The following is a 25,047-nucleotide window of genomic DNA, read 5'->3' on the forward strand; positions in this document are numbered from 1 at the left end:
CCAGCATTGTCAGTAGATGTAACAAAAGATGATGATCCTTGTGTAAACCTTGCCTGGCTGGCTTCAGTGCTGCTTGTAGTAATGCTAATATTGACATCTGACATGATTACTCCATGCAGACGGCATTGGTTTTACTGACAGAGCATACTCTTTCTAGATGGGTTGGTCAGTTCATTCTTCTGTTCCTCAGAATAAATGAGGGACATGAAGGCTGGCTAGAACCACTTTATGACAGTCCAAGGGCTTTGACTTAATAGCACATAAGAATCTCGAACTATGTGAAAATAATGAAGGTTATTTCTCTCTGTTAGAAGTAAAGGGGTGGTACAGGAATCCTTGGAAATAAGAGAAGAAACTCCAACCTAGAAGTTCTTAAGATGCAGTTTAAACCATATTTGTTGTAACATCCTTTGGGGCCACTCTAACCTATTAGATAGCTTTGAGTTTGTATAAACATTGCATATTTAAGTATATTGTATTTAAAAGAAGTGCAGCATATAGGTGGTTTTCAGTACCTGTGTTAGAATTTTTTGATTGCTTAAAACCTCTGGTAAACTTAAGAATTCAGTTTTAAGTTAACTTTCTTAAGTTGTACTTACCTGCAGTGGGTTTGGTTTGGACCAGTGAGATTTGATAATTGGTTTTCTTAAATACAGTGTTTAAAGTCTTGCGTTAATGTTTTGGACCTTCAAATGTGGGTTCAGTATCTCACCTCACTCAGTGCATGAAATAAAAAGGCCCTGGGGTTGGTTCTTATCACTCCTTAAGGTTACTGAAGGTGTCTGGTAAGTAATCACAGGATAATTCAGTTCAAAAGTGGCATAGGACATCACTTGTCCAACCTCCTGCACAAAGCAGGGTCAGCTCTGAGCTCAGACCAGGCTGCTGAGGATTTATCCTGTATGGTCCTGAGAGTCCCCAAGGATGGAGACTCCACAGCCTCTCTGGGCAACGTGTCCCACCACCTGACTGTCCCGCCTGAAGTAGCTTTTCCTCATGTCAAGCCTGAACCTCTCTGGTTTCCATTCATGTCTGTTGTCTCTCAACCTCTGGCCATGCTCCACTGTGAAGAGCTTGGCTCATCTCTTGATAACCCTCCTTGTAGGTACAAGAAGGCTGCTGTTAGGACCCCCGAAACCATCTCTTCCTCAGGCTGAACCAGCCCAGCTCCCTCAGTATCTTCTCACAGGACAGGTGCTCCAGCCCCTGGCCATCTTGGTGGCCCTCTGCTGAACTTGTGACAGTTTATCAATCTCTTTCTTCTATTGGGGGGCAACAAAACTGGACGCCATCTTCCAGGTACGGTCTAACAAGTGCTGAGCAGAGGGGATGATCCCTCTCTTCCCACGAGCTACTGGCTGTGTCCCCGCTGGTACAGCCTGGGAGGCCGCTGGCCATCTCTGCTGCCAGGGCACTGCTGGCTCGTGCCCAGCTCGCTGCCCACCAGGCCCTGAGTCTTTTGGCAGAGCCGCTCCCCAGGCAGGCAGGCCCCAGCCTGTGTGGCTGCCGGGGCTCGTCCTCCCCGGGGCAGGGCTGTGCCTTCGGCCCTGCCAAATGTCACTGGGCTCCGGGTGACCCCTTCCCTCAGCCTGCTTGGTCCCTTTGTACGGCAGCCCCCACCCTGCAGATTGGCGTCATCTGCAAACTTGGTCTAATCCACCTACTTTTGTCATCTTCTTGAAGGCTCCTGTCCTCCTCTCTATTCCCCATTTGAACTTCAACTTCTACCTATTGTATACTTGAACCCATCTAGACTACTTGGCCAACTCTTAGTGTTAATCCAGCCAGATCATAGTCTCCAGTGAAATCTTTAGTCACCGCATTGGACGTTGGCTTCGATGTCATTCCCTGTGATTTATCTGGGTTTGTGCCATCTACTTGCCTGCTGCTGAGCCGTCCCTGCAGTGCGTAGTTTGAACAATACCCTATCTTGACCAAAACAACAGTCCTTCCATGTTTTTGTTACTAAATTGAAAACAAGTTTGTCAAAGCGTTGCCACAGCAGAGTATCGACAGTGTTGCTTATTAACAACTGCTAACATGCAAGCGTTTGCTTAGGTAGAAAATAGCACATGACACTTTTCATCAAGCTTTTCAGTAACATGTCAATATCCCTGTCAGAAATTTTGAAATGTTACAATGTTAATGTTAGTGGATACTGCTGTTGCATTCCTCTGTTACACAATTGCTAAATTTTGTAGTTCTGTTAAACAGTTACTAGACTTCACATGTCACACCAATGATACGTTTCCATTGCTCTTGGCTTCCTTGCATTGAATTCAGATTTCTAAAACTCTTAGATTAAAAGTCACTTTTCGTAAGTGGTATACAAATTTTAAATAGAAGTCATTTAGTTGTTAGGTGAGGCTAAATTGCATATTAGATGCCACTAATATAAGCCAAAAATATTTGAAATAACATAATTTTGCAGTCAATCTTTGAATATAGAAGAGTGCTACTTACATAAGTGTTTGCTGTATCTATGATATATCCTCAAAATGATACTAAATGTCAGAATTATTTTTGTAAAATAGTCATTTGGCTCACCTTTCAGAAAATACTATTCTTACTATGCTCACTTTTTTTAAAACTTTTTGATGCTTATAAGGGATACATCAGAATACTGATAAGAGTAGGCAAGTGATATCTGTGTGGCAGGAGCTTTCTGTGAGGTTTTGGGGGTTTTTTGTTTGGTGGGTTTTTGGGGGGGGGGGGTTTGTTTTTTTAACAAGATTGTTACTAATACTTCTATCAAAAGTATTTTTATTTTTAAATATGGCCTTTTTTCTTTATCATAGCCTGAGAAAATGGCTGTCAACTTTAGGATTATAGATCAATTTAAAATCCGTTTTCATTATCAACTACTTTATATTTATCAGTTCCTAAAACTTTTTCACATAAATGTGGATTCAAGATGAATGCTGATTTAGACTGTTAATTTTTTGTAGAACAAGAGTCTCCTTTAAGTACTAGAAATTTTCAGTTTGAAGAACCTTCAAGAACAGTATTGTATGAGCAAGTGATGCTTCTTTAATGGCCTCCTCCTGGATTAATTTTTTTTTGCCACTGGGGGGAGTAGAAGACTGTCACGGGCTCAGGGAATGGAATAAGAGTGTCTTCTGTTTCAGAAGACTCAGGTCTTAGTGCTGAGCTGTGGGAGACTGTGGGTCTTTCATGTCTGGCACGTGCCTGAAAATCTGCTTTGCAGTGAATAAAATTCCTAGATAATCAGGTTTCAAGATTGCTTTTTTCCCCGAAGAGTTACACTCTGAATTTAGACTGGATTAAACATAAATTGTGTTTTAGAAAAGGAAGGGGAGAAAATAGCCTCTACATTATTAGTACTATGAAGAGTAGATTGTAACTGGTGTTGGCTTGAGTACTAAATTTCTTCTCTGAAACTTTTTGTTGCAGCTGTGCCTAATGGCAAGCTCCCTCTCAGCACGACAGTGCAATGTAAGTGATTACATCACTTGGATTGGGGTGCAGTTTGCTTTATTTAACAGAAGATGCTGTAGCTGAGCAATGTATATATTGTTTTTAAACTAATATGTGCATGGCTGTTGCTTTAACAGACATTTGCTTTAATCCTGGTCTTCCAGAATTAAATCTAAAAATACTGTTTCCTTCCTCTAAAACCATCAGAAAGGAGGAAACAATTTCATTTTCATTGTTTCTTTTCATTTTATATGCATAGAATCAAAGTCTGTATACATGTAGGTTACTATAAACGTGTTACTCCAGAAAGACTAGCAACTCTAAATGCTAACTGTTTATTCCCAAGCTTATTTAAGGTTCTCTGTCAGTGTTTATATGTCACTGTAATTGAGAAAAAGTGTCTCACAGGCTGTTTGGGCCTTGCTGTCCCTGCTAAAGTTGCTGGACTGGTAAAGTTCGTGCTGCATGCAGGTTCTGCTACGTGTCTTTAACCTGTTTGATGTTTGGGGCAGAAGAAGAGTTCCAAGTTCTAGTTCAAGATAAGATGGAGCTTTCCCTTTGGAAAAACTTGTTCTGTCTGTTCTGCCAACAGCGAGCAGTCAAAATTCCTGCTTTAAAATTCATTAGCATTTTTGTTCATGGTGTATAGAACTTTAAGCAGAACAAGCTTAAAGAAATGCTAAAGCAACACATCAGTGCTTTCAGTCATAGATTTACAGGAATTTCGTGGATATAGCAGAAATAACAGAAGCCAGCCAGTAGGTCCTGGAGCACACCAGCAACCTGGGTTCGACTGCAGCCAGGACCAGTGGTGTCTTTTCTGTGGGGTCATTTTTTGTTCCACCTCTTCTTTCTTGTTTTGACAGACATAAGCTGCCTCAGGTCCCCTCCCCCTTGTGTTTTGTGGGGGGGTTTTTTGGTTTTTTTTGTGTTTGGTTTTGTTTTTTTTTTTTTAAATAAGACATTCGGTTATAAGTTATTTTCTGACTGGTGTTTGAAATAGCTATAGATTCTTATTCTAGGAACATAACCTTTTTTAAAAAAAAAAAAAGTCTGCCTTTTATTCTGAGAATCCTGTAACCTAGGCAATATTTTTCTACTTATTTTACACATATGTAATGAAAAAACAAGTGTTGCACTTCATGAAAGCCCAAGGTTTAAATAGAGCTTGCCCAACCAGACATTGGAAGCCTCTTGTTCAGCTGAACTTGTGTCATTTAAAATAATAAGTAACTCTCATGCATGTTCACACTTGTCTATTAGTATCCACACAAAGCAATCCATGTCATCTGTTACTCATCCATTGTAACAGTCTGCTTCTGGCATTCCTTCGTTACATAGAGAGGCTTTTCCTGTTCTGTGTTAGGTGGGCATCATTACAATCCCTTCTTTTGAAAGTGTTTCATGGTTTGGTGCAGATGAGCAGCTTGTGGTTTTCTTTTTCCTCTGCAAGGAAATAGATACCTCATTGTTACTTAGGCGAGTTACATGGGTAAGCCCATGGAACGAGGCAGTATCTATCTGAGGGTGCCGAGTGAGCTGGAAGATGTCACCATGAGACTTTTTTTTTTTATCAGCATGGATAACCCTGATGACTGGAAAAAAGGCAAACATTACTATTTTCAAAAGAAAAGCAAGAAAGAGAATCCAGGGAACTAAACACTGGTCAACTTCACCTCTTTCCCTGGGAATGTTATGGAGCAAAGTCTCATAGAAACTATTTCTAGGCTCGTGAAGGACTAGAAAGTAATTGGAAACAGCCAGCATGGGTGTATCAAGGAAAATCTTGCTTGACCAACCTGACAACCTTCTATGATGACTGCTTCTGCAAGTGAGGGAAAAATAGCGGATGCCACTTAATATTTAGCATGGCTTTTGATGTAATTTCTTGTAGTATCCTTCTGTCCAAATGAGGGGGTATGGATTGGATGAATGGACTACAAGGTGGGTGAAAAACTGATTGCACCATGGGGCTTAAGGAGTAGCAATCGATAGTTTGAAGTTTTAAATGAGTGGCTGTTTACAAGAAGTATTTCTTGGAGTTGATACTGGGGCTGAAACTGTTTTAACACTCATCAGCAAGTTGGGCAGTGAGGCAGAATGCACCATCAGCAAGTTCCTGGATAATGCCACCCTTGGGAGGAGGGATTGGTATGCCAGAGGGCAGGGTGGTCATTCACAGGGACCTCAGCAAAATGGAGGAGTGAGCAGACTGGAACATGCTGAAGTTCAGCAAAGGCAAATGTGCAGATGGAGGAGCAGCATCCCAGAAGACGGCCTGCGGGTCCTGGTGGACAGCAAGCTGAATGTTAGTGTTATGCTCATCCCTTTTGAGACTATCTCTGGAATGTGTCTAGTTTTGGTCACATCAGTATGAGGGTGAAAGAGAGGGAGAGAGATGAGTGAGTCCAGTGCTAGCATGGTTACGGGGCCAAGACGTATGATGTACAAGAAGAGGCTGAAGGGTATTGGTGTGTTTAGCGTCAAGGAGGGAAGGCAAAAGCAGGGACATAATTGCAGTCTTTCATTACCTACATGAGCTTTATAGAGGAGACAGACTCTCTTCAGAAGTGCACAAAGAAAGGGCAGATGGCAATGGTCATAAATTGCAACAAAGTACCTTCTAACAGGTTAAAATAAAAATAAATAATAATAGTAAAAAGACAAACCACAAAGCTGTTGAGCACAGAGAGGCTATGGAACCATCGTTCTCGAAGATTTCTGAAACTCAACTGGACAAGGGCCTTTGCAACCTGATCTGGTATTGAATTTATCTCTGAGCTTGAGGTTGAACTTGATGACCATCAGGGGTCTTGTCCAACTTAGATTTTTGTATGAGTATTATTTACATGGAAAATCTTTTTGACTTAAGGTTTTTATATAGCATAGCACTTATCCTGAGACTGTCCATAAGACAGCCTGTTGCATTCATCAGAAACACATTCCCTAAAACAGATGTCTAAAGACCTTAGTAATAACATGAACATAAAATCCTAAATTCTGTGGAAAATATAGGTAAGGTTGCCATGTGGTCATCTGTACATATGTGCCCAGAGCTATTTTATTTTCGCCTGCTCCTTTGACCCAGTTATGTTATTTTAGCTTTATATTGGCTTGACTGAAAAACAAAATAATTTTTCTTCTTATTTGAAAATAGCAAATTAGGTTTACTGGAACAGTCCATAGCTCTCCAGGATAGTACGCTCAACAGTGACAAATTATGACCAGTTGTCCTACTCTGATTTAGATTTTCAGGATTAATCTCAGCTATCTTACATTTTTATGATATTAAACTATTTGTTTAAAATGATAATGCTTCAGCACTGGGTGCTATCTCAGTTTGCAGGCCATTCAGAAGCAGGGAGTTAGCTTTTTGCTGTGAAGTAACTATTTTCGTTTTTTACTGAAATCGGAAACTGGGAAATAGCAGAAAATTGTAAGTTTTTCCTCTCATTCAAAATTAGGCCTTACCTGATGGTAAGCTACTATGTCTCAAATCTGATAATTTTCTCTTCCAGCTGCCTTGGTCCTGCTTTTCTTTGTCTTCAAACATTCATGTGCTAGTGCTTTATCAAATCTTAACTCTGAAATCAGGGCTGGAGGCTATTAATGAAACTTAGATTCTTCTGGAAATAGCACAGCTCTTACAAAGAGAGGCATTAATGCCATGGAACTAACAGGAGATTAATTACTTCTATAAAGCTTATCGTATGCTAACAAAAAAGGAGGAAGAGATTGCCAACTTAATTTCAAGCAGTGGATCAATTCTGTACATGAAACGTGCAAGCAAGTGAGAAAGGGAAGCATAGTCTCTAGTACTGACCACCTAACATGTGACTGATGGTAAAACTCTTCAATTTTCCAGCTGATTTCTGGATTGTTAATTTTTGCCTTCAAGTCTCATATTCCGTACCTTTCTGGAAACACCTCTGCTCAGGTTTTGCACTCCAGACTTTGGCCATTCTAAGTGTGACAGGTGAAATTGTTTCAGAATGGGTCATTTGCTTTAACGGTTAGCACTTGTGGGTTTTGAAGCCAACCTCTTTCTGACACAGAAAAGTTATGTGATCTCACCCATTAACAAGACCAGCCTCATTTTAAAACTCTTTATTTCCAATTTACATATCTCAGACTACTTTCATCTGTTTGTTCTAGCCTCAAGCATTATTTACCTTTCTTAGTATTTTATCTATACAGCTTAGAATCTTCTTTATGTGGTGTAGTCCTGTCCTACTTCATACTGCTTGGCCAGGTGAGGCTTATTCCTGTAATCTTCTCTCTTAGAGTGAATGGTCATATTGGTAAACTTTTATTTTTGTTCTAGTTTAATAGGTATAATTAATTGGCATAAGTACCTTACTTAATCATATTCTGATTCTGCTGTCTTTCAACCTTTCTCAGGTTATGGACCCATTAGAAAAGGGACAAAAAAAGTTAGTGGGAAGTGCAGACTTCCCTATGTTTTACCACAGAAGTAGCCACAGGACACAGAGGTAGAGCTCTCAGGTTAGAACCATCTGCGTGCATACAGGATGCCATTCACATTCTTGTCTATTTTTTAACATACTTTGTTAGTTAGGGATATCGCCTTACATTTGTACTCCTGAATTTTGTTCCACCACTGTTGCTCCTTCCTCTTGGTTATCCATTTCTTTCTGTATGAGACTCATCTATTTCTCCTATTTTATCAAATATGGCCTCATATGTCTGATGATGCCTTGTGGCTTTGTCACCAGCAGACTTCATTATGTATGCCTTTCTTTTTAGTTACTAGTGAAAACACTACTTTTAAGTTAGTCCTCTGAACAGGATTGAATTCTAGCAGTAGTCTTCTGTGCATCAGTTGCTTCCTGGTTTTGCACTTGGCTGCTTCTCTTTAACCAGTTTCTTCCCTGCCCTAACGGCAGCCCGTTCCCATGCATTTACTTCTGTTAGTTCATTCTGCCTCCCAGCTCCTATGGTTGATACTGTTCACACTGAAAACTGAGGAAGAACATTACTCAGGTTTTGGTCCCCATCTTGGCTAACTCCCATTTTAACCCCTTTCTGACTGCGTTTTGGGGTTTTTTTTCCAGTCCTTATTCCTTCTATCAGAAGAGTGGTTTTAGTGTCTAACTTGGGTTGCCATTTCGTTACTTTGAAGGCCTGTGTGTTCTTTCTGGTTTGTTCCTTGATCCTTTCCTTAGAATTTCCTCATCTTACTCATGCTGGATCATTTTTAAAAAGTAGTGGTTTATCTTGTGAATTTGGAACCTTTTGCTGCAAGATTCTTCTCCTTATAGGTCGCAGATAATTTCACTAATTATAACGTCAAAAAAATTCAGGCCTCTTCTGTACTGAAAGGCTTGCACTGCCCTCAGTCTAGTTGACTGAAAGCAGTACTTTCCCACCCAGTGCCCCTGTTGATTACTAAATTAGCATACTGTTGGTTCAGGACTGTTGAAAGTCTGTGGGCTGTCATATTTAAAAATGTGTGACATTAATTTGAAAATATTCCTGAAGATAATTTTCAATGCTCATGATTTTAATATGAAAGATGTCTGTCCATACTCTAGTCTTAATTTTGGGATTTGTAGAAGACCCCAGCTGTTCCTGCAACTGCAACTCTAATTTTTACTCTTGCAAAAGTGAATTTTACGTACCACATAATTTATTCATGCTGTTCATCTTCTTTTTGCTTTATACTTTTGAAGTAGAATGTTAGTCCATGGTTTTTCTTTCCTGTATAGAAATTTCCTTCAGTACCTCTTATGATGATTTCTTTCCTTTCTGTGGTGTTCTTCACAGTGTGTGTAGCTTCATATCCTGCATTAGGAGTTTGGATGCATCCCTTTTGGTATGAAAGTTCCTGATCTTAGCACACAAGGTTTACATTTTTGCTGATTATTATTTTTTTCTTTTCATCCAGTTTCCTAGCCTTTTGTTTCCCAATGGAATTAGGCAAGCGCTTATTGAGGATTTTAGATTAGAGTTCATTGTACTTCCAAGTAGTCCCTGCGACTGGGACAAGGCATGCAGGATGAAGGAAGGAATAGTGGGGCAAATGTTGGGGCAGAAGGAGGTCAAGAGAGTGAAAAGGGTGTCCCAGCTGAGGGCCACCATGCAGAGTTGAGAACTTCTCGGTTGGAGCCTTGTAGAGAGATGCCCAGTGCTGTGGTGGTCTGTGCTAGTCTCTGCTCTTCCCCTCCAGCTCAGGAAGTGTTTTATGAATATTGCTGCAACAAATAAAAACTTTGCAGGTTGAAGGTAAATTAGAAGAGTGTATCTAGATAACATAGCCAGCAGCTGTTCTTTTTCACTTTTTCTGACTATAATGTTTTGTCTAACCCCCTGATATGCTCTTAAAAATCTTTACTACTAGCTCCTGTTGAAACTTAATCCTGTTGTGAAATGTCTTGACTGCCATCATCTAGAGGTAGAGATTTTATTGGTAGAAAAGAGTTGATAATTTGGAGCCGCAGTAACATTTCAGAAGTATGTGACATCACTCCGGTATCAGCTTTCTCGGAGGCTAGCAATCCTGACAGCTAAGTTGCTTTTTCTCTGGGTCAGGGTTGTACAGTACTCATTAGGGAGCAGCTTCCCAGAGAAAAGGGTTGTACCTCACATCCTTGTGTGTTTTTGTTGTTTGTCTGTCAAGCTTTTGGTAAAGAATGAATTTCCCTGGAGACTGGTGAGTAATTCTTATATGTTTTAACAACTGTTTTTCTTTAGACATAAAGCATTTCCTCCTCCTTTGGAAAAACACTGTTTTGTTTTGGTTGTTTTTAATCCATCATTCAATAATTCACAATATATGCAAAGTAGCACACAACATTTATAGCATTCAAGTTAAGATTTTTAAATAGAAACCTAATTTTAGGTAGATATTAAGTGTTTACTGATTTATTTCTTACTGTAACTGTGTATAACTTCCAAGATTTTTATTCAGACATGCTTGTCTACTAGATTACATGTCTAAGAGATTGAACGTAGCAGGAATTTGAGCTTTTTTAATTAGCTTGCAACACTGAATGGGAAGTACTCTCCAAGTAGACACTTGTAAGTTACCTTATTTTAACATACAGCTCATACAGCAATGTTAATTGACCATCTTTCAAATGTTATTTTGGGGGTTGTATACGCATGTAGGGGGGGACCAAATGGAAAATCAGATGCATTTCCAGTCAGTGTATGTATCTGTATGTATATCATCTGCCAAGCTGTATGTTTATTTCTATATGAATGTCATATATTGAGCTGCAAAATCTGTCAGCATAAAAATTATTTAGGGAAAAAAAAACCCAACGCACAAAACTGTATCTGGTTGTAGCTTAAGTTTTAAATAACTGAAATACACTTTCGCTTCCACTTCGTAGTAACTGTTTTCTCATCACAGAAGAAATATAAAATACATACTTTCTTTTCTCCTCCCTAGCACTTAAATGTCTAATTGTAAAAGTGCTGCAATACTATGACATTTGGAAATCTTGGCAGATTCCAATTTTGGAAGGGTTTTTATTTTAATATGCTGATAATCTTCCATATTATAGCTAGAAAATTACAGCACACCTATCTACACAGAAGTATTTCGCAAGGGAAGCCTAGGGTTTTGCTGTGTCACTGGTTTTGGTTTCTTTTGGTGTTTTCTTTAAGGATGACAAGTCTTGATGGATGAATACATGCGAAAATATCTTATTCATCTGTTTGAAGATTCTGGGGAGTAGTGAAACTCATCTTGGTAAAAGTTAGATATTGATTTCCAGCAGGAAATAATTTCCAGACTGAATTTAGATGGTCTGAATCAGAGTTGTAGGTAGCTACGTGGATGTAATATGTTAGCTTTCAGAAGCCTGTGCTTAGGATAATTTCATTAATGCATCAACTGACAATTTTTATGATACAGTAGTGCGGTGATGATGTATTGCAGATACAGAATTGATATATTTATGACTTATGTGATTTGGCAGATTACAATTAGCATAAAAGTTCCTTTATAGCTCTGACTCTTCATGTAGGTGGTTGGCTTCCAACCCAGAACTAAAAGCAATAAGCTGTGGGAAATGCTTTTTAAATTATATTGTCATGAATAGAACTATTTTCCATGTCATTGTAGATTTCAAATAAATTTTAATGTTGAATGTAGATAAATTTTAATGTTTCGTTTTAGTGAGATGTTTATCATACCTACTTGGCTTTTTTTTTTTAAAGCTTGAGAAGTTAAATTTTATTACCAGTTTTATCACTGCTTTTTTAGTGTAATTTGGGCTTAGCTGAAATAGGTTTTTATAGGCAGTTATATCAGACTGTCTTCAAAGATGTTTAAAGTGTGTTGTGCTTTTTGATATACGTAAACCCTATTGAATGTACTATTAAATGGAAAAGAATAGAGAAGTTATACACAAAAATGAGGTGCCGGTAGCATTTAAGGTTAGGAGTCATATAAGTTGAAGGACACAAATAGGTATTTTCCTGTTCTGTTGACTGGAATTTAGGATTGTGCATGAACTTCTAATTTGCTGCTTTTCTTTACCAAAAGAAAACATGCAGCTATACTTTTAAATTAATCAAGATAACTTGCTTAAATCCTGTCCAGGAAAAAAAGGGAGTGGAATGAGAGAGGCCTTTCTTAAATATAGGTCTAAAGATACATATTACATCAGTTAGCTTTATCACATAATTGTTAATATGAAACTTTCTGGGTTTGTTGGTTAACTGAATAGAGCCATAGTTAGTTTGAGTTAGTGTGGTGATGGCTGGAATTTTCCAGTTACTTTTTCCTACTTAGAGATGAGTAACAGTCTTGCTCATAAGTTCCCGATTCTCTTGCAGGATTAGGGTTTTTTAAAGGAGAAAAGAATACAGTTTAAATATGAGGAAGTGTTTTTTAAACCTTAAAGTATATCTTGATTGAAATGTGTGGCTACCTAATAGAAGCTAAAAGAGGAATATATTGATGTATTTAAAGGTATATGTCACCAAGCCAAGTGATTGAAAGAAACTTCTGGCTCTGCTTCTAAACTGACCCAGTTGTATCAGTCTGCCTGTTTTATTGGGGAAGAGGGGGTGGGGAGGGGGGTTAAGTATATTTCTTCTAGTATTGAAGCTCTTATTTTATCTAAATTATATAATCCCTAAAGGAACACAAATGGTGAACATTCAGTGTGATCTGTATTTTCCCTTATCTGGCTTTAGAAACAAATTTCCTTCATTAAAAGAGTGAAAGCTATCAGTCTGCCAGAAATTTTCAAAAGCTTAAAGTGTGGTGTTTATTTCGGGGGGTGGAGAGAGGAAGGGGCAAATTTCTGATTTCACCTGAGCAATGAAATAGTTTAGAGCAATGATCACTGAACAAATTCTTTACCTCAAAATACCTCCTGCCTAATGAGGAAAAGCATGAACAACATTCATGGCAAGGCATTACCAGTTGTTCACACTTGCTCTTGGTGAAGCTGATGAATTTATTGCTTGGCCTTAACTTTTTATTTGATATGCCTCATACATTGATCTGTTTCCATCTTCTAGAATGTTCTTTTTTTGCAAAATACTGAAAAGGCTTATTTTGTGAAGATCATGTTTGCTTCTGTAAAATACATGCTATAGGATCAAACTTCTAGCTTAGAATTAAATCATTAAAAACATAGTTAAGTAGCAACGCCAATCATTTTCAGGGTTGGAACTATCCAAGTAAAAGAGAAAATAAATTTTATCTGAAGTTGATCTACCAATATATATTTTGGCTTGTGCATTTTTTACTCCTTTAAAATGCATAAAGTAGGTTGAATTCTTTGATTTGGATGTGTTTGCCTCAATTGTCAAGTGTCATTTTGTTTTCAACATGTAAGACTTACTTTTGTGTTCATTTTTCATGTGGAATGAGAAATTGCTGGTGAATCGTCTTCCCCCCCCAACCTTCCCCTGTTAAAATTCCTGACCCTTGCTTTATGAGACTCAAATGGGATAGAAGGAGAATTAATATTCACAAACAGTAGTTAATTCTACCCAGTGAAGACCTGCGTTACGGAGTCACTGTCTTTAAAGTTGGTGTTGCTTTATGATTTCTCAATTCTTAATAAATGGTCAGTCCTAAACATGATACAGAAAGATTTTCAAAGGCTGTGTCTTGAAATGACTTTTTTATTGTAATGTCCAGCATTAAGGAGTAACATTATTGTACATACAGCTCTAGACAGTAGCCTGTTTCAGAGATTTCATTACTACGTTGATCAGAGCAGGCATACACAATAAAAGGCTGATAAGGAGTTAGAGCTGGTCTGTGATACCTGTTCTGTGATTTACACTGTGCCTGAATCTTTAGTGGACACCAGGAATCTGGGTTTAAAGCAAACAAACAAACAAACAAGTGAACGATGCTCTTCTCTGCCAGGAAGGGCCAGGGGTCTTTTTAGTGGAACATCTAGGGTTTTTTCTTTGTAACAATGATGAAGTATTGCTACTATAAACCTGCTGGCCATAAATATATTTCAAAACCCCCACACTGCGTAGCTAGGAGAGGGCGTACACCCATATAGAGGCTGGATACCCATAAAGAATGCTAGGAAGTTGTGGATACCAGAAGAAAACCATTCTGAAATAATTTAATGTCAGAAGGTACATAACATGTAGAACTGTATTGAGTAGCTGGAAATCTGTAAAAATACTGCATAGTATAGTTGCTTTATAGAACTGGAATATCTCTAAAATTGCTGATTCTGGAAATTTTCTATAAGGAGAGAGATACTGTACAAACATCTTTTTTTACAAATGCTCTGTTTTATAGTCTTGAAATGTAGCCTAAAATCTGCTTTTCTGATAGAATGTGTAATCCAGAAAGAAAAAAAAAAAAAAGAGGGAAGGAGTTTTCACTTCTGGGTTTCATATGAAAATTCACTGCCTCGCAAATCTCTTCCTTATGTTCATGTTTTCTAGTGGTAAAAGGAGAAATGAGTAATACTCCATATGGTAAACTGCAGTTAATTTATCTTCTTGGGTATGATTTTACTAGTTCTTTAAAATTCTTTCTAAAGCCAGATTCAACACAAGAAAAACTTAAACAAGTTCCTAAAGAAGTTGGTAGAAGATAGTGTTCCCACCCAGTACAGAGGGTGGTATTGGATTTTCTTTGTCATTTAAAAATTCAATTGAAATGACTTTGAGTGTGATGTCTGCCATCCAAGTGTCCCTTTGTCCTTAAACTCTTGCTCTTACATAAATGAAACAAACTGATCTGTTATTTTTACATGTGTTTCCTTATGAAATGAGTCTTCACCAGGACTTTTTTTCACTACTATATAGTAACATTCTTAGGAATGTCTAGTACAGATGAACTGCTCTGACATTAAAAACGTCACTTTTGCCAGCTTGAGGCTGAGGATGTAGTTACACCAATGCAATAGTCAGCTGTTGTCAAAAGGGCCAGATCCATCTCCCCTCACTGCACCCCATGCTGTGAGCCTGCAGGAAGGTTAGTGCTATCAAAACCAATTTTCAGTTGCTTGAACTGGATCACCGCGTGATGGCTTGAGCACTGCTGCCAGCACAAGAGCAAAGGGTGGAGTGGGCTTGTCATTCTAGAATAGCTAGCCGTTTTCTCAAAGCAGTTGTAAGAGTGTAGCCCCAAGACCTGGCTTTAAGCAGAAGATGTGGACCTGCACACAGAGCATACCTGCACAGATGACAGCTGTCTCAGTTGTTCGGGTGGGCTGGGCATACGCGTTTCCAGTGCAACAGCCATGTATGTATGTATGTACCTGCCTTACTGTGGCACTGAAGGTGAAGCCTGTGGTGCTTCTATCCCAGTTGCAGGTTGTGGGCTGTATTTTGTATGCAACATCAAAATACTTCAGTGTTACAGCTGCCCCTGGGTTATATTAATTTCAGTGGTCTGTGGTAGGTGTGTGAGTGTGTGCACTTCACATGAGAAAATTCTAGCTGTTGGGATTAAAACTCAAGAAGTCGTCACCGATGCTGTTAGCATTTTATTACTCAATATGTGAGAGAGCAGCCTACCAGAGTTGGCCAAAGATGGCTTGCATGTAGACTTTGAATAGCATGCCACAATTCCAGCAGCTTGGAGTCTCACAACAGCTTGAAAAAACCACCTGTGAAAGAAAATGCCTCCCAGCTTCTGGCTCTCACAAAGGTATTAATTTAATGCAAGAAAATGCTGGCAAGGTCATCAGAGGCATCATGTCTGTTCAAGAGGAGGTATTGTTCTGCAGTTTTTTCTACTGCTGCAGTTAAGCTATGATTGTAATTGGAAGAGACAGCCTGGTGTGCCATTTTCTGAACGGGTATGTGTTGCTGGGTCAGCAACAGTTTTTAATAAAAATTAAGTGTTATTTCACTTGTATTGCGGAATAAAGATACAGTTGAGGGTCAGGATGTAAAACTAAGAGACTGAATTATAATATTTTTTTTGCTGTGTATGTTTCCTGCATAGCCATCAAATCTGCTGACAGTTCATTTTGTAAATAAACTGTAGTTGTTCCTTTGCATTGAAAGAAATGGATAATGCAGAACAATCTGTGTAGGTGTTGAAACTGAAGATGTGAAAATACAAGGGGAAGCAGCCAAGACATACTTTTGTCAAACGGAAATTTACAAACTTCCAGAGCCAATGGTTTGATTATACAAGACCAACGGGCATCAAAGTGATTGACAATCTGCATATAAGCACTGGGTGGTAGATGTAAACTCTTGATCAGATGGGGTGCTAAAATTTCATCTGGTAAATTGAATAATGATATAGCCTACTACCTACATGACCTTGCTCTTACGGTACTTATTTTGGCCAATTCACCTTTTAAAATACCTGACTGTATGCATTAAAACACATTCTAAAAAGTAAATCTTTTTTCAATGTAGTGCAGCCATTTCCTAGAAGAAAATACCTTAAATAGTTCATGTATGTTTACTCATCATACAGAATTTTTTTCTTTATTTAAAAAAGCCAAGTTGCTTTCATCTACAGAGAAAGCGTACTGTAGTTACTCTTCCTCAGTTCCGCTTCCTTACCTAATAATGAGTAACAGCATTGCTGAAGTTGTCATAAATTGTTGCTACTACTTCAGCAGTCTGTCTAAATTGGGGGGTTTGTTTATTTTATAAGAAACTTAGCACTGAGATGGGAAAAAGTAGCTAAAACACTACGTAAAAGAAATCTTAATTTTGTCTTCAGGTTGACTTGCTTTTTTTGCTATTTGTAGATAGGCTGGTTCTAAAATCAATGGATTTTATCACAATTTTTACTGTTAATAATCTTCATATGGAAGTATCCTTTTAACTGCTTTTTCTTTCTTAGTATACTTTTTTTAAACTAAGTTGGCATTTTTGAGATCGTTTGGGGGAAGATGTTTGAAGGATGTAAAAGATTCTATACAGCTAGGAGTGTTAAGTATCGGACGATGACATTTGTTAACACTACCGTAATGTTACTAACTTTTTCTATGTGCATTCTGAACTAACAGAAAGATACGTCAGTATCTGGGGCTCCAGCCAGTTGTGATGATGCATATAATAATAGATCAAGAGAAAGCAAACCAAAACTGTATTTGAAAGAGGGTTCTTTTTTGTTGTTTTTTTTTTTCTTCTTTTTTTTAATATGAATTTGACTAATCACCTGTTACCTAACCTTGGACATTTTCCTTTAGACCACTGCCTCTAAATGCTCCCACTCTTCCATTTTGAGCCTGGAAACAGAGGGAGGGCACCCATCTCCAGTTCCCAGCGTAATTTGGCTCTGCCTGTTTCCATAGCATATTTCTCAGCCCTTTTCTTGTTGCACAGAACTGTGGGCTTCCATTGCTTTTTGATCATATGCATCAAAGCAAAGAATTAATGCTGTAGACTAATAGCATTAAACAGCGTGGAAGACAGATTCAACACTGTAAAGGGCTGTTTTTGCTAATTGCTGGCAGGTATTCTTAGCACCAACAATTAGGTGTAGACAGTCACTTAACTCTAATGGTCAGAGTTAAACTCACCATAGGAGCATAAGAGCCGTCGCTGTAGATCAGACTGTGGGTCCATCTGGCCTGGCATTCTCTCCCTGGTAAGGACTTGTGCCAATGTTTAAGATGAAGGTGTGAGAGGAATTAACACCACGTTGAAGTGTGATGCTGTTCGGTATTTTTTTAAGGATAATATTATAATGGTGTTTTTTCTGAAAAGCAGTATTTGCTGAAGTGTTGAGGCCTGCCTAATTTTTAGAAATACTTGAAGCTAACAAGATGAATAGTAGGGAATGATGAATTTAAAACCAGAGAAAAGAGAGGAAATGTGGCCTCTTTGCAGTTAGATCAGTTCTCAAGGTTTCCCACAAGCCTGATTGGCATCCACACCTCTAGATTAAAATACGTTATATCTCCACCAGGATCTTTAATCTGAAATATGTGCAAATGAACATTAAGTGTGGACCTTTCAAGAAAACAATGTAGGTTTTTTTAAAGGATGTGAGTGTGCAGAGAAAATCCTGAGCTAATTTATGATCTCCTTGTGATTTCAAATAAATCCCAAACCAATTTTATTTGTTGCTAATGTTTCAGTCTTTTGGAGCCTTCTAAAACAACTTGCTGCTATTCTTCTAAGGCAACGATATTATTTTTCTGAAATGATCAGCTGCTGAAGCTGAACCTGAATGGACTGAAAGAAACAAGAGAGCTGAGCGAGGCTGAGCTGCACCCTCGGACCTTGGCGATGACAGCTGACACGTTCAGCGTTCCAGTTCAGTGCCACGCTGTATACCCCGTGTGTCTCTGTACTTGAACTTTACGTCATAAGCAATGAATATTTTTAATAGAGTTTGTACTCTTTTGTCTGAGATGAATGCAGGCCCACACATGGTGTAAGCTTCAATTAATTATCCTCTGGGGTCTGGTGCACATATTTGCATATGCTCTATCAGTGGACCACCAAGATTATTCAATTAAATCCTTACAATGGCTTTAAGAAGGCCGGTGGTTAAAGCGTTAGTGATGACTGTTCATTTATAAAATAATTATTTTTATAAATTTCAGTGTCTACCCTTATTTCTTGCAAAATAGGATCTATTGTGAGGGAAAGCCTGAAATACAGGATGTGTCTGAATTGGTACCATGGTTAAAACTGAGACACAAGTGGATGCACCAACATTTCAGCTGCTTTCTTCTGTCAAATTGTTAAAAGAAATATTTCTAAGCATTTCGCAGAGGATAATGTATTTACTTTGCAAAAGCTTGCCAGACCATTTTCCTCTCTCAGCAGACTGAGGAAGTGTCTAGTTATGACCTGGTATGTTCTCCTATAAGTGCTTGATAAGCATGGTTTTCTTTTAAAAGTTCTACTGTGTTACGAATAGAAGTGTGTTGTTATTTAATAAAAATGGCTGTTTACTAGAGATGTGACTGTGGAAGTATGCAAACTCCTAAGGCATTGGGAAAGTGATCAAGAAATCATGGAAGTCATGTAGCTATCTGAAGACAATGTTATGTTGTTACACTTCTGTGTAACCTTGGCTAAGATAAAAAAGGGATTTGCTTCACAGACAGCTAATACTGTGATTCATATAATCTTTAAAAAAAAAAAACCACCACCAACAAACAAAAAAACCCAAACCAGAGTAATTATAAATAATACCAGATAGGATAAGGGAAAGATATCCCTAGAAATCTGGCCGAAGGTAAAAAAACTTTTAAGAGAAATAAGGTACTTAACTACTTCTGTTAATGCATATCAGATTTTGATCCTGATATGCTTAGCTAGATTTGCAAAGCAACACAGTGTGATTTCACCAAATGTCTCTTGAAAGTCTGCTGTTGAATTTGAGGTAGTAATTTACTGAAATTATATTTTTTTAATATTTTTATATATAGATATATATTGCATTTGTAACTCAATAAAATTAAGCAGCTTTACTTCATTGCAGTTCTACAGCAGGAGTTTAATTGAACAATTGACTTGTGCTGTAACTCCTGCAATTATTCTTTAAAGTCACTGCTGTAAATAGTTTGAGACTAAACTAAACAAGATCCTGAGTTATATGATACAAGAATAAAAAAAATAGTAAGTCAGTCATATCTTTTAACAAACCAGTCTTGAGTGAAGATAATTGATGGCTGACATCTAAGGAGACCAACAATGAAAGCAAAGTGGAATGTGAGTTTTGAGAGAATAAGAATCCACAAAATTGGGGTTATTTCAATAATAGGTAATTGTATGCTGTTATTGAAGAATGGAAAGTATGGAGAGGAAGAAGGCAAGACAGTGAAAGCATTGAAATCATTGCACAAAAAGAGTGGAAAGTTGGGGAAGGAACTACATGCACAGTTAATCATTTTGTGATCCTCTGGCTTTGTTAACTGGGAGAGAGGGAGAGGCAGAGACAAGGATTTTAAGTGCTAAATATTGAAAATGGAAGAGTCATGCAGTAGATGATGAACATATATTCTGTTAGCTATTCACATAGCGTGCTCTTTTGTCTACACCTTAAGCAAAAAAAAAAAAAAAAACACCCAAAAAAAAAACCACCCAAAAAAAACCCAAACAACAAAACAGCACCCAAACACCACATAATATGGTGAAAACTGGGGTGAAAAGAAATTTGATACATGATGTATGTGGGGCAAAACAGATTATTAGTAAGAGAGCTATAAATAGGGGGCAACTATAGCAATTTACTAAATACCTAGATTTTATGAAGAGGAATTGCTGGCTGTCCTGAAATGCTTGTTCTGTATCAGAGAATGCTCCAAACCGGTTGAAAAAACTGAGGTGAGTAAGGGCTTGTAGGATTTATTGTTCTTATTAGCAAATGCACAACTGTTTCAGAATGAAACCCAAAGTTTTTTCTTTTTTTTCCTGTGTCCTCTGATTACCAAATCCATTGAGATCCTTTTTGAACTTAAAGTGGACAAGGGGCTGGATTGAGTGACAGGGCAGTCAAGTCAGTGCTTGAGGGGTGCAGAGAAGTGACAGTGGTGCAGGCTCAAGTCAAATGGAAATTAAGACATTGCAGCACAGCTTTGACTTTTTTCAGGGTATGCTAATCGGAGACATCCTGAGCTCTTGAAATCATGTGAGCTTGCAGAGAAATCTGACCCAAGTCAGACTTCAGTTGGAAATACATTTGACAGCAGGATTTTTTTTTGCTTAGGCCATATATTAATGTATTTTAAATTATATATACACATATCTAGGTATTAAGCTGCTTAATTTGTCTGCATTCACTTTTCTTATAGTTATCTTTAGCAATTCTTTTTCAAAACATAATTATTGAAAAACATATACAAATTGGTAAAAGGAACTGTTATTAGAGTAGGTTTCTCTTGCAAAGTGTCTCTAGATTTCATACAGTGAAATGGAAGCATAAGTCAAAATTGCCTTTTGAGTTTGTACTTCTGTTTCTAAGACTTGCTCAAGAGCACATTTCACTTATGCTTCTAACACTGCAATATATCATGAACGCCAAGGTTTGCAGAATTGAGCTTAGTGATAAGTGTTGGAGATATTTTTCTGTCTAGTGAGCTTTGAAAACATATGAAGTTGGTATGCAGCTATCAAAGCATTTGCTAAAAGTTTTTACTGAAATTGATGCTTAGAGTTGTGGAGGGTGACTAAGACAACAGAATTCTCTCTAATTTATTTGGTGTGATGAATTGCTCCGTGTAGTGTGGTACAATCGTGATCATGCAATTACACAGCCTAAGTGCATTTGTCCCTTGTAAATTCAAGTCAGGTTTATTTCTGGTTCTGAAAACCTTTAACATCAATATATGTAAGAAAATATCTTAATGAAATGCAGCAATTTATTAGTCTGCTAATCTGAGTGGTCTAGCTTCAGCAGCAAAGAAGAGCTTGTTCTTTGTATTGGAACAGCAGTTGACTGTGTCTCTTTGTTGTCCTCTCCACAAGTTAGGTTTTACTTCTTCCATCTTCTCTACCTCCTCCATCCTCTTGACGCTCAGGAGGCTTCAGCGTCCCTCCTGCATCGGGGAAGCGAGCTTTTGGGCAGCATTAGCTGATCAGACATCTGCTGTCAGTCTTCAACAGGAAGAGGCAGTAGCAGCCAGACTGGAGCATCCAGTGCTGCTTCTGGTCCACAAGCCACCTGCTGTGAACCATGCTACTCCAAATCCCATTTTTCTTTAGAAAACAGATTGTGGGTTTTCACTGCAGAATTGTTATGTTACTCTGGTTCTTGGAAGCTTTCCAAGTAGTTAACCATTAAGGCGTACCTGAATTTCAACTATCAAATCTGAGGCTTACAGATAGTTCTGCCTTCTAAAACCCACCTCACTATTTTCTCAAACTTATCAAACAGCAAATGATGTATTAATCATTTTTATTACAGACTAATACTTACAGAATTGAAAATTTTCTTCATCTGCAGTGCTGTTATCAAGGTACTATATTAGACACTGTGCCCAGGGCTTAAAGTGTATGTAGTGAAATGTTTTATAAATTGATGACGCACGACAAGTACATCTCACAAATTGCCACACTTCTGTTTAAAGGTGTGTGGCTTTTGTGGCCTTGACCAAGTCTCGGTGTCTTACAAATTCCCAAATATGTTATCTGCAGAGCGAAAGACACCATCCCACAAAGTTTTGGGAAAACTGAAAACAATAACCCTTTCTTTTTCTGCAAATGCAGTGCGTGATTAGAAAGAACAGGTACTTATTAAAAGCTTCTCAATCTGTAATACAGTAGACGCTATTTTAGAAAGTATTTCATTTTAGCATTTTGAAAGAGTTTTTAATATTTGCACTTAATTACATAAAATTACAGTTTTACATTGGAAGTATGTTATGAGAGCATGTTAATCGTATTTGCTCATGTGAGAAAAGGCTTTGTTTTTACATAAATATTTTCATTGGAATATAAATCTGGTTTTAGAATGGTCCCACTGCAAGAAAGGTTTACAATTTCAGGGCAGTAGTGTTTAATCTTTTGGAAAATAAACATCAATAATAAATGAAAAGCTGAACCAGAAATGTCCAGGTGCTTTTTCATTACAGTAGCAGCAAGGATACCAAAACTCCCATGACTGTAACTAAGGAGGACTTAAAAGGAAAGTCTACAGAACTGACATGTTGCCTGAAAAAATAAACTCATTGTACACCAAAAAAATGGTGGCAGCAGCAACTCTAGTTTAGGTGTTGCATTGTCTGCCAAGAAAATTAGTAGAATTTTGTACTCACCTTCCCAAGTGTGTGCATACACAAAGGATTATAAACACTTTGCTCTTAGCAGTATATGTGATGTTATACAGGTCTGTCAGCACTTTGCTTTGAAACTTGCTGTCTCTACACCCCCTTTTGTTCAGACTCCCTGATGTTAAGTTACCATACTCATATGTTTTCCAGTGGAGCCATGCAGCCTGGTTTCCAAAGTTGTTGTTTAAAAAGCTTAATTGAAAAAAGGCTCGTAATTCTAGGGTATGATAGCACTGACAAAAAAGTGCTTGCATTTGCTATTTACTGTACAATGTGGCGTTACAGATTTAGTAAAATAGAACAGTTGGTACAGCCACAGACCACATCCTTGCTAACAGTTGTGTAGGGACTGCATTTACTTAAATTTTTTCCAAATTCAGACAACTTTTTGTTAGATAACTGTAAGTTACTGCATTTATTGCAATTAGAAATGAGACATCCTTACATGAGAAAGCAAGCACACAAGGTAAAAATTGCTGATGCGATTTCCTGGCCCCTGCCTCCCCCCGCCTCCCCCCCCCCCCCCATATGCAGGAATGAAGTGATTTACAGAAGCAGAATAAAGCTGGCCTAGACTTGTCTTATATTTGTCTCCAGTTGAACCTTACCTTTAAATGTCAGTACAAAAATTTAGCATTAATGTAGAGCGGATGACTTCATTGCTCTGGTAATTTTGGTCGTCTTACCTTATCTGTAGTCTTTTAAAGTATTTTGTCATGAAGCAGCTATGAAAAATGCATAAAACTGCTTCTCATAAGAAACATCTCTATGTAGTCTGAATATATTTGTGATATATAGGGATTGCATGTTTGCATAATAGAGATTAGATTGTCAGACTGTGAATCTTATCGAAGACATAGAATAAATGTTAGGAGGCAGATACTTGGTGTAGCATTTTTCTGAAATGTGTTCTTCAGTGTTCACTTGTCAAAAGGAACAGTCTTTCTAAATTAAAGATATAGAGGACTGTTGAAAGTTGTGTCCTGGTTTATGATTTTGTTTGTATTCTTTCAGTGAAGTAGAACTCGGCCTTTGCTTTGATGGTCACGTTGAGAATGAGCAAATGAGAAGGCCTTAGCATTTAAGAACACATAAATAAAGTCTACAAAGAAAGGGCATGAGAGAAGCTTTGAAGTGGCATCTAGTTTTAATTTTAGTGGGAGAAAACCAGATGTGTCTTTGGGACTTCTGGCCCAGCTCTTTTTGTTTGAGAGGACAGGGAACTCAACCAAATCATACAATGGAGAGACCCCAAACCAACTGTCCCCACCCTAGTACTTTGATCTTTCTTGCCACTTCTGAATGAATTGCTCTGTTCCAGAAGAAAGATGGTCTCATCCTTCATTTTTAATTGTGTGCATCCTCCTGTACAACTGGATTACATATCTCTTTTTTCCATTCCAACTGCTATTATCTGAGTTTACTCCCTATCCAAAAAATCCTGGTTGCCATTTCAAAATGGCAAACTGGACAGAATTTTGAATTTACTGATTTTGCGGTGGTGTGTGTTAGAACAAAATATTGGTACACAGCATTTCTGGTCCTGTAAAACAGAAGGTAGAGTGAAAACAAACAAACAATCCTGCTTGCGTAGGACTTCTGTTGGCAAGTGCTACTCCTGGAATTATGCATTCCGTTGCTACTTACAAATAGAATAATATATTTGAATGATGTATTTGAGGGCTGCTTTTTAGTAGTCCTTGGATCACATTTGGCCATCAAAAAGACTGCTCTTGACTGTATGTTTAGTGAGTAGATTAAAACTACACAGCAAGGTTTTTTGAACATGTCTAGAAAATAAGTAAAATAATCCTGTCTTCTAAAGAGATTAAGGGTCTCAAGGGATGGAAAGGAGAGAGAGTAGATAAGAAGGCAAATAACATGAGTCAAAGTCAAGGTTACTGTCAAGTTCTAACCAGAACAAGATAAATCCTTTTGCTCTGAGGGCTTGTCCATGTGCCAAAGCTAAGCTACCTGCCAAGACTTGCAGTGTTCAGAGGAAAGGATTGGGAAGGGAAAGTTTAAAAATTCTGGAGAAAAGAGGTCAAGTTAAGTTGGTGCTGTTAAGTTGGTTTCAGTTGTCGTGCTCTGAGATAGCTCCCACAGGGACAAGTTCCATTTTTAGCTATTTTGGTATGGTTAGGGCTTTGTGTTGTGGGGTTTTTTTATTAATTTATTGTTGGTTTGTTCTGGTTTGGTTTTGATCCTTTTATAGCAGGTCATTGTCCCAGGCCACTACTGGAATCAGGAACAGTATATTGTCTTGATACATGCAAGAACTATGCTTCATTTTGCATTGAGATGCTTATCTCTCATGTCATCTTAGCTGTGTCGATTTCTGGAGCCCAACACATCCCAGTAGCAAATATTAATGATGTCTAGTTTGTGCCATGTACTGAGTCTGGAGAGTATGCTCATGAATACTAATAAAATACAC

The 25,047-nt window shown here is 38.0% G+C and overlaps 1 protein-coding gene across 16 annotated transcripts in view; it reads left to right on the plus strand.

Annotated features, from left to right (window-relative positions):
• Nucleotides 1-25,047, plus strand: part of PLEKHA5 (pleckstrin homology domain containing A5) — a 176,954-nt gene that overhangs the window by 74,670 nt on the left and 77,237 nt on the right. Inside the window, exon 1 of one of the 16 annotated variants that reach the window (XM_072874388.1) lies at nt 9,971-10,111. The exons of the other annotated variants lie outside the window; for them this stretch is intronic. Coding sequence (XP_072730489.1) covers nt 10,092-10,111 — 20 coding nt within the window. The 5' untranslated portion in view covers nt 9,971-10,091. Of the gene's footprint in view, nt 1-9,970; nt 10,112-25,047 lie in introns of those variants that run through there. 16 annotated transcript variants of the gene reach the window in all.

The sequence above is a fragment of the Ciconia boyciana genome, chromosome 1, assembly GCF_034638445.1.
Source record: "Ciconia boyciana chromosome 1, ASM3463844v1, whole genome shotgun sequence".
NCBI lineage: Eukaryota > Metazoa > Chordata > Aves > Ciconiiformes > Ciconiidae > Ciconia > Ciconia boyciana.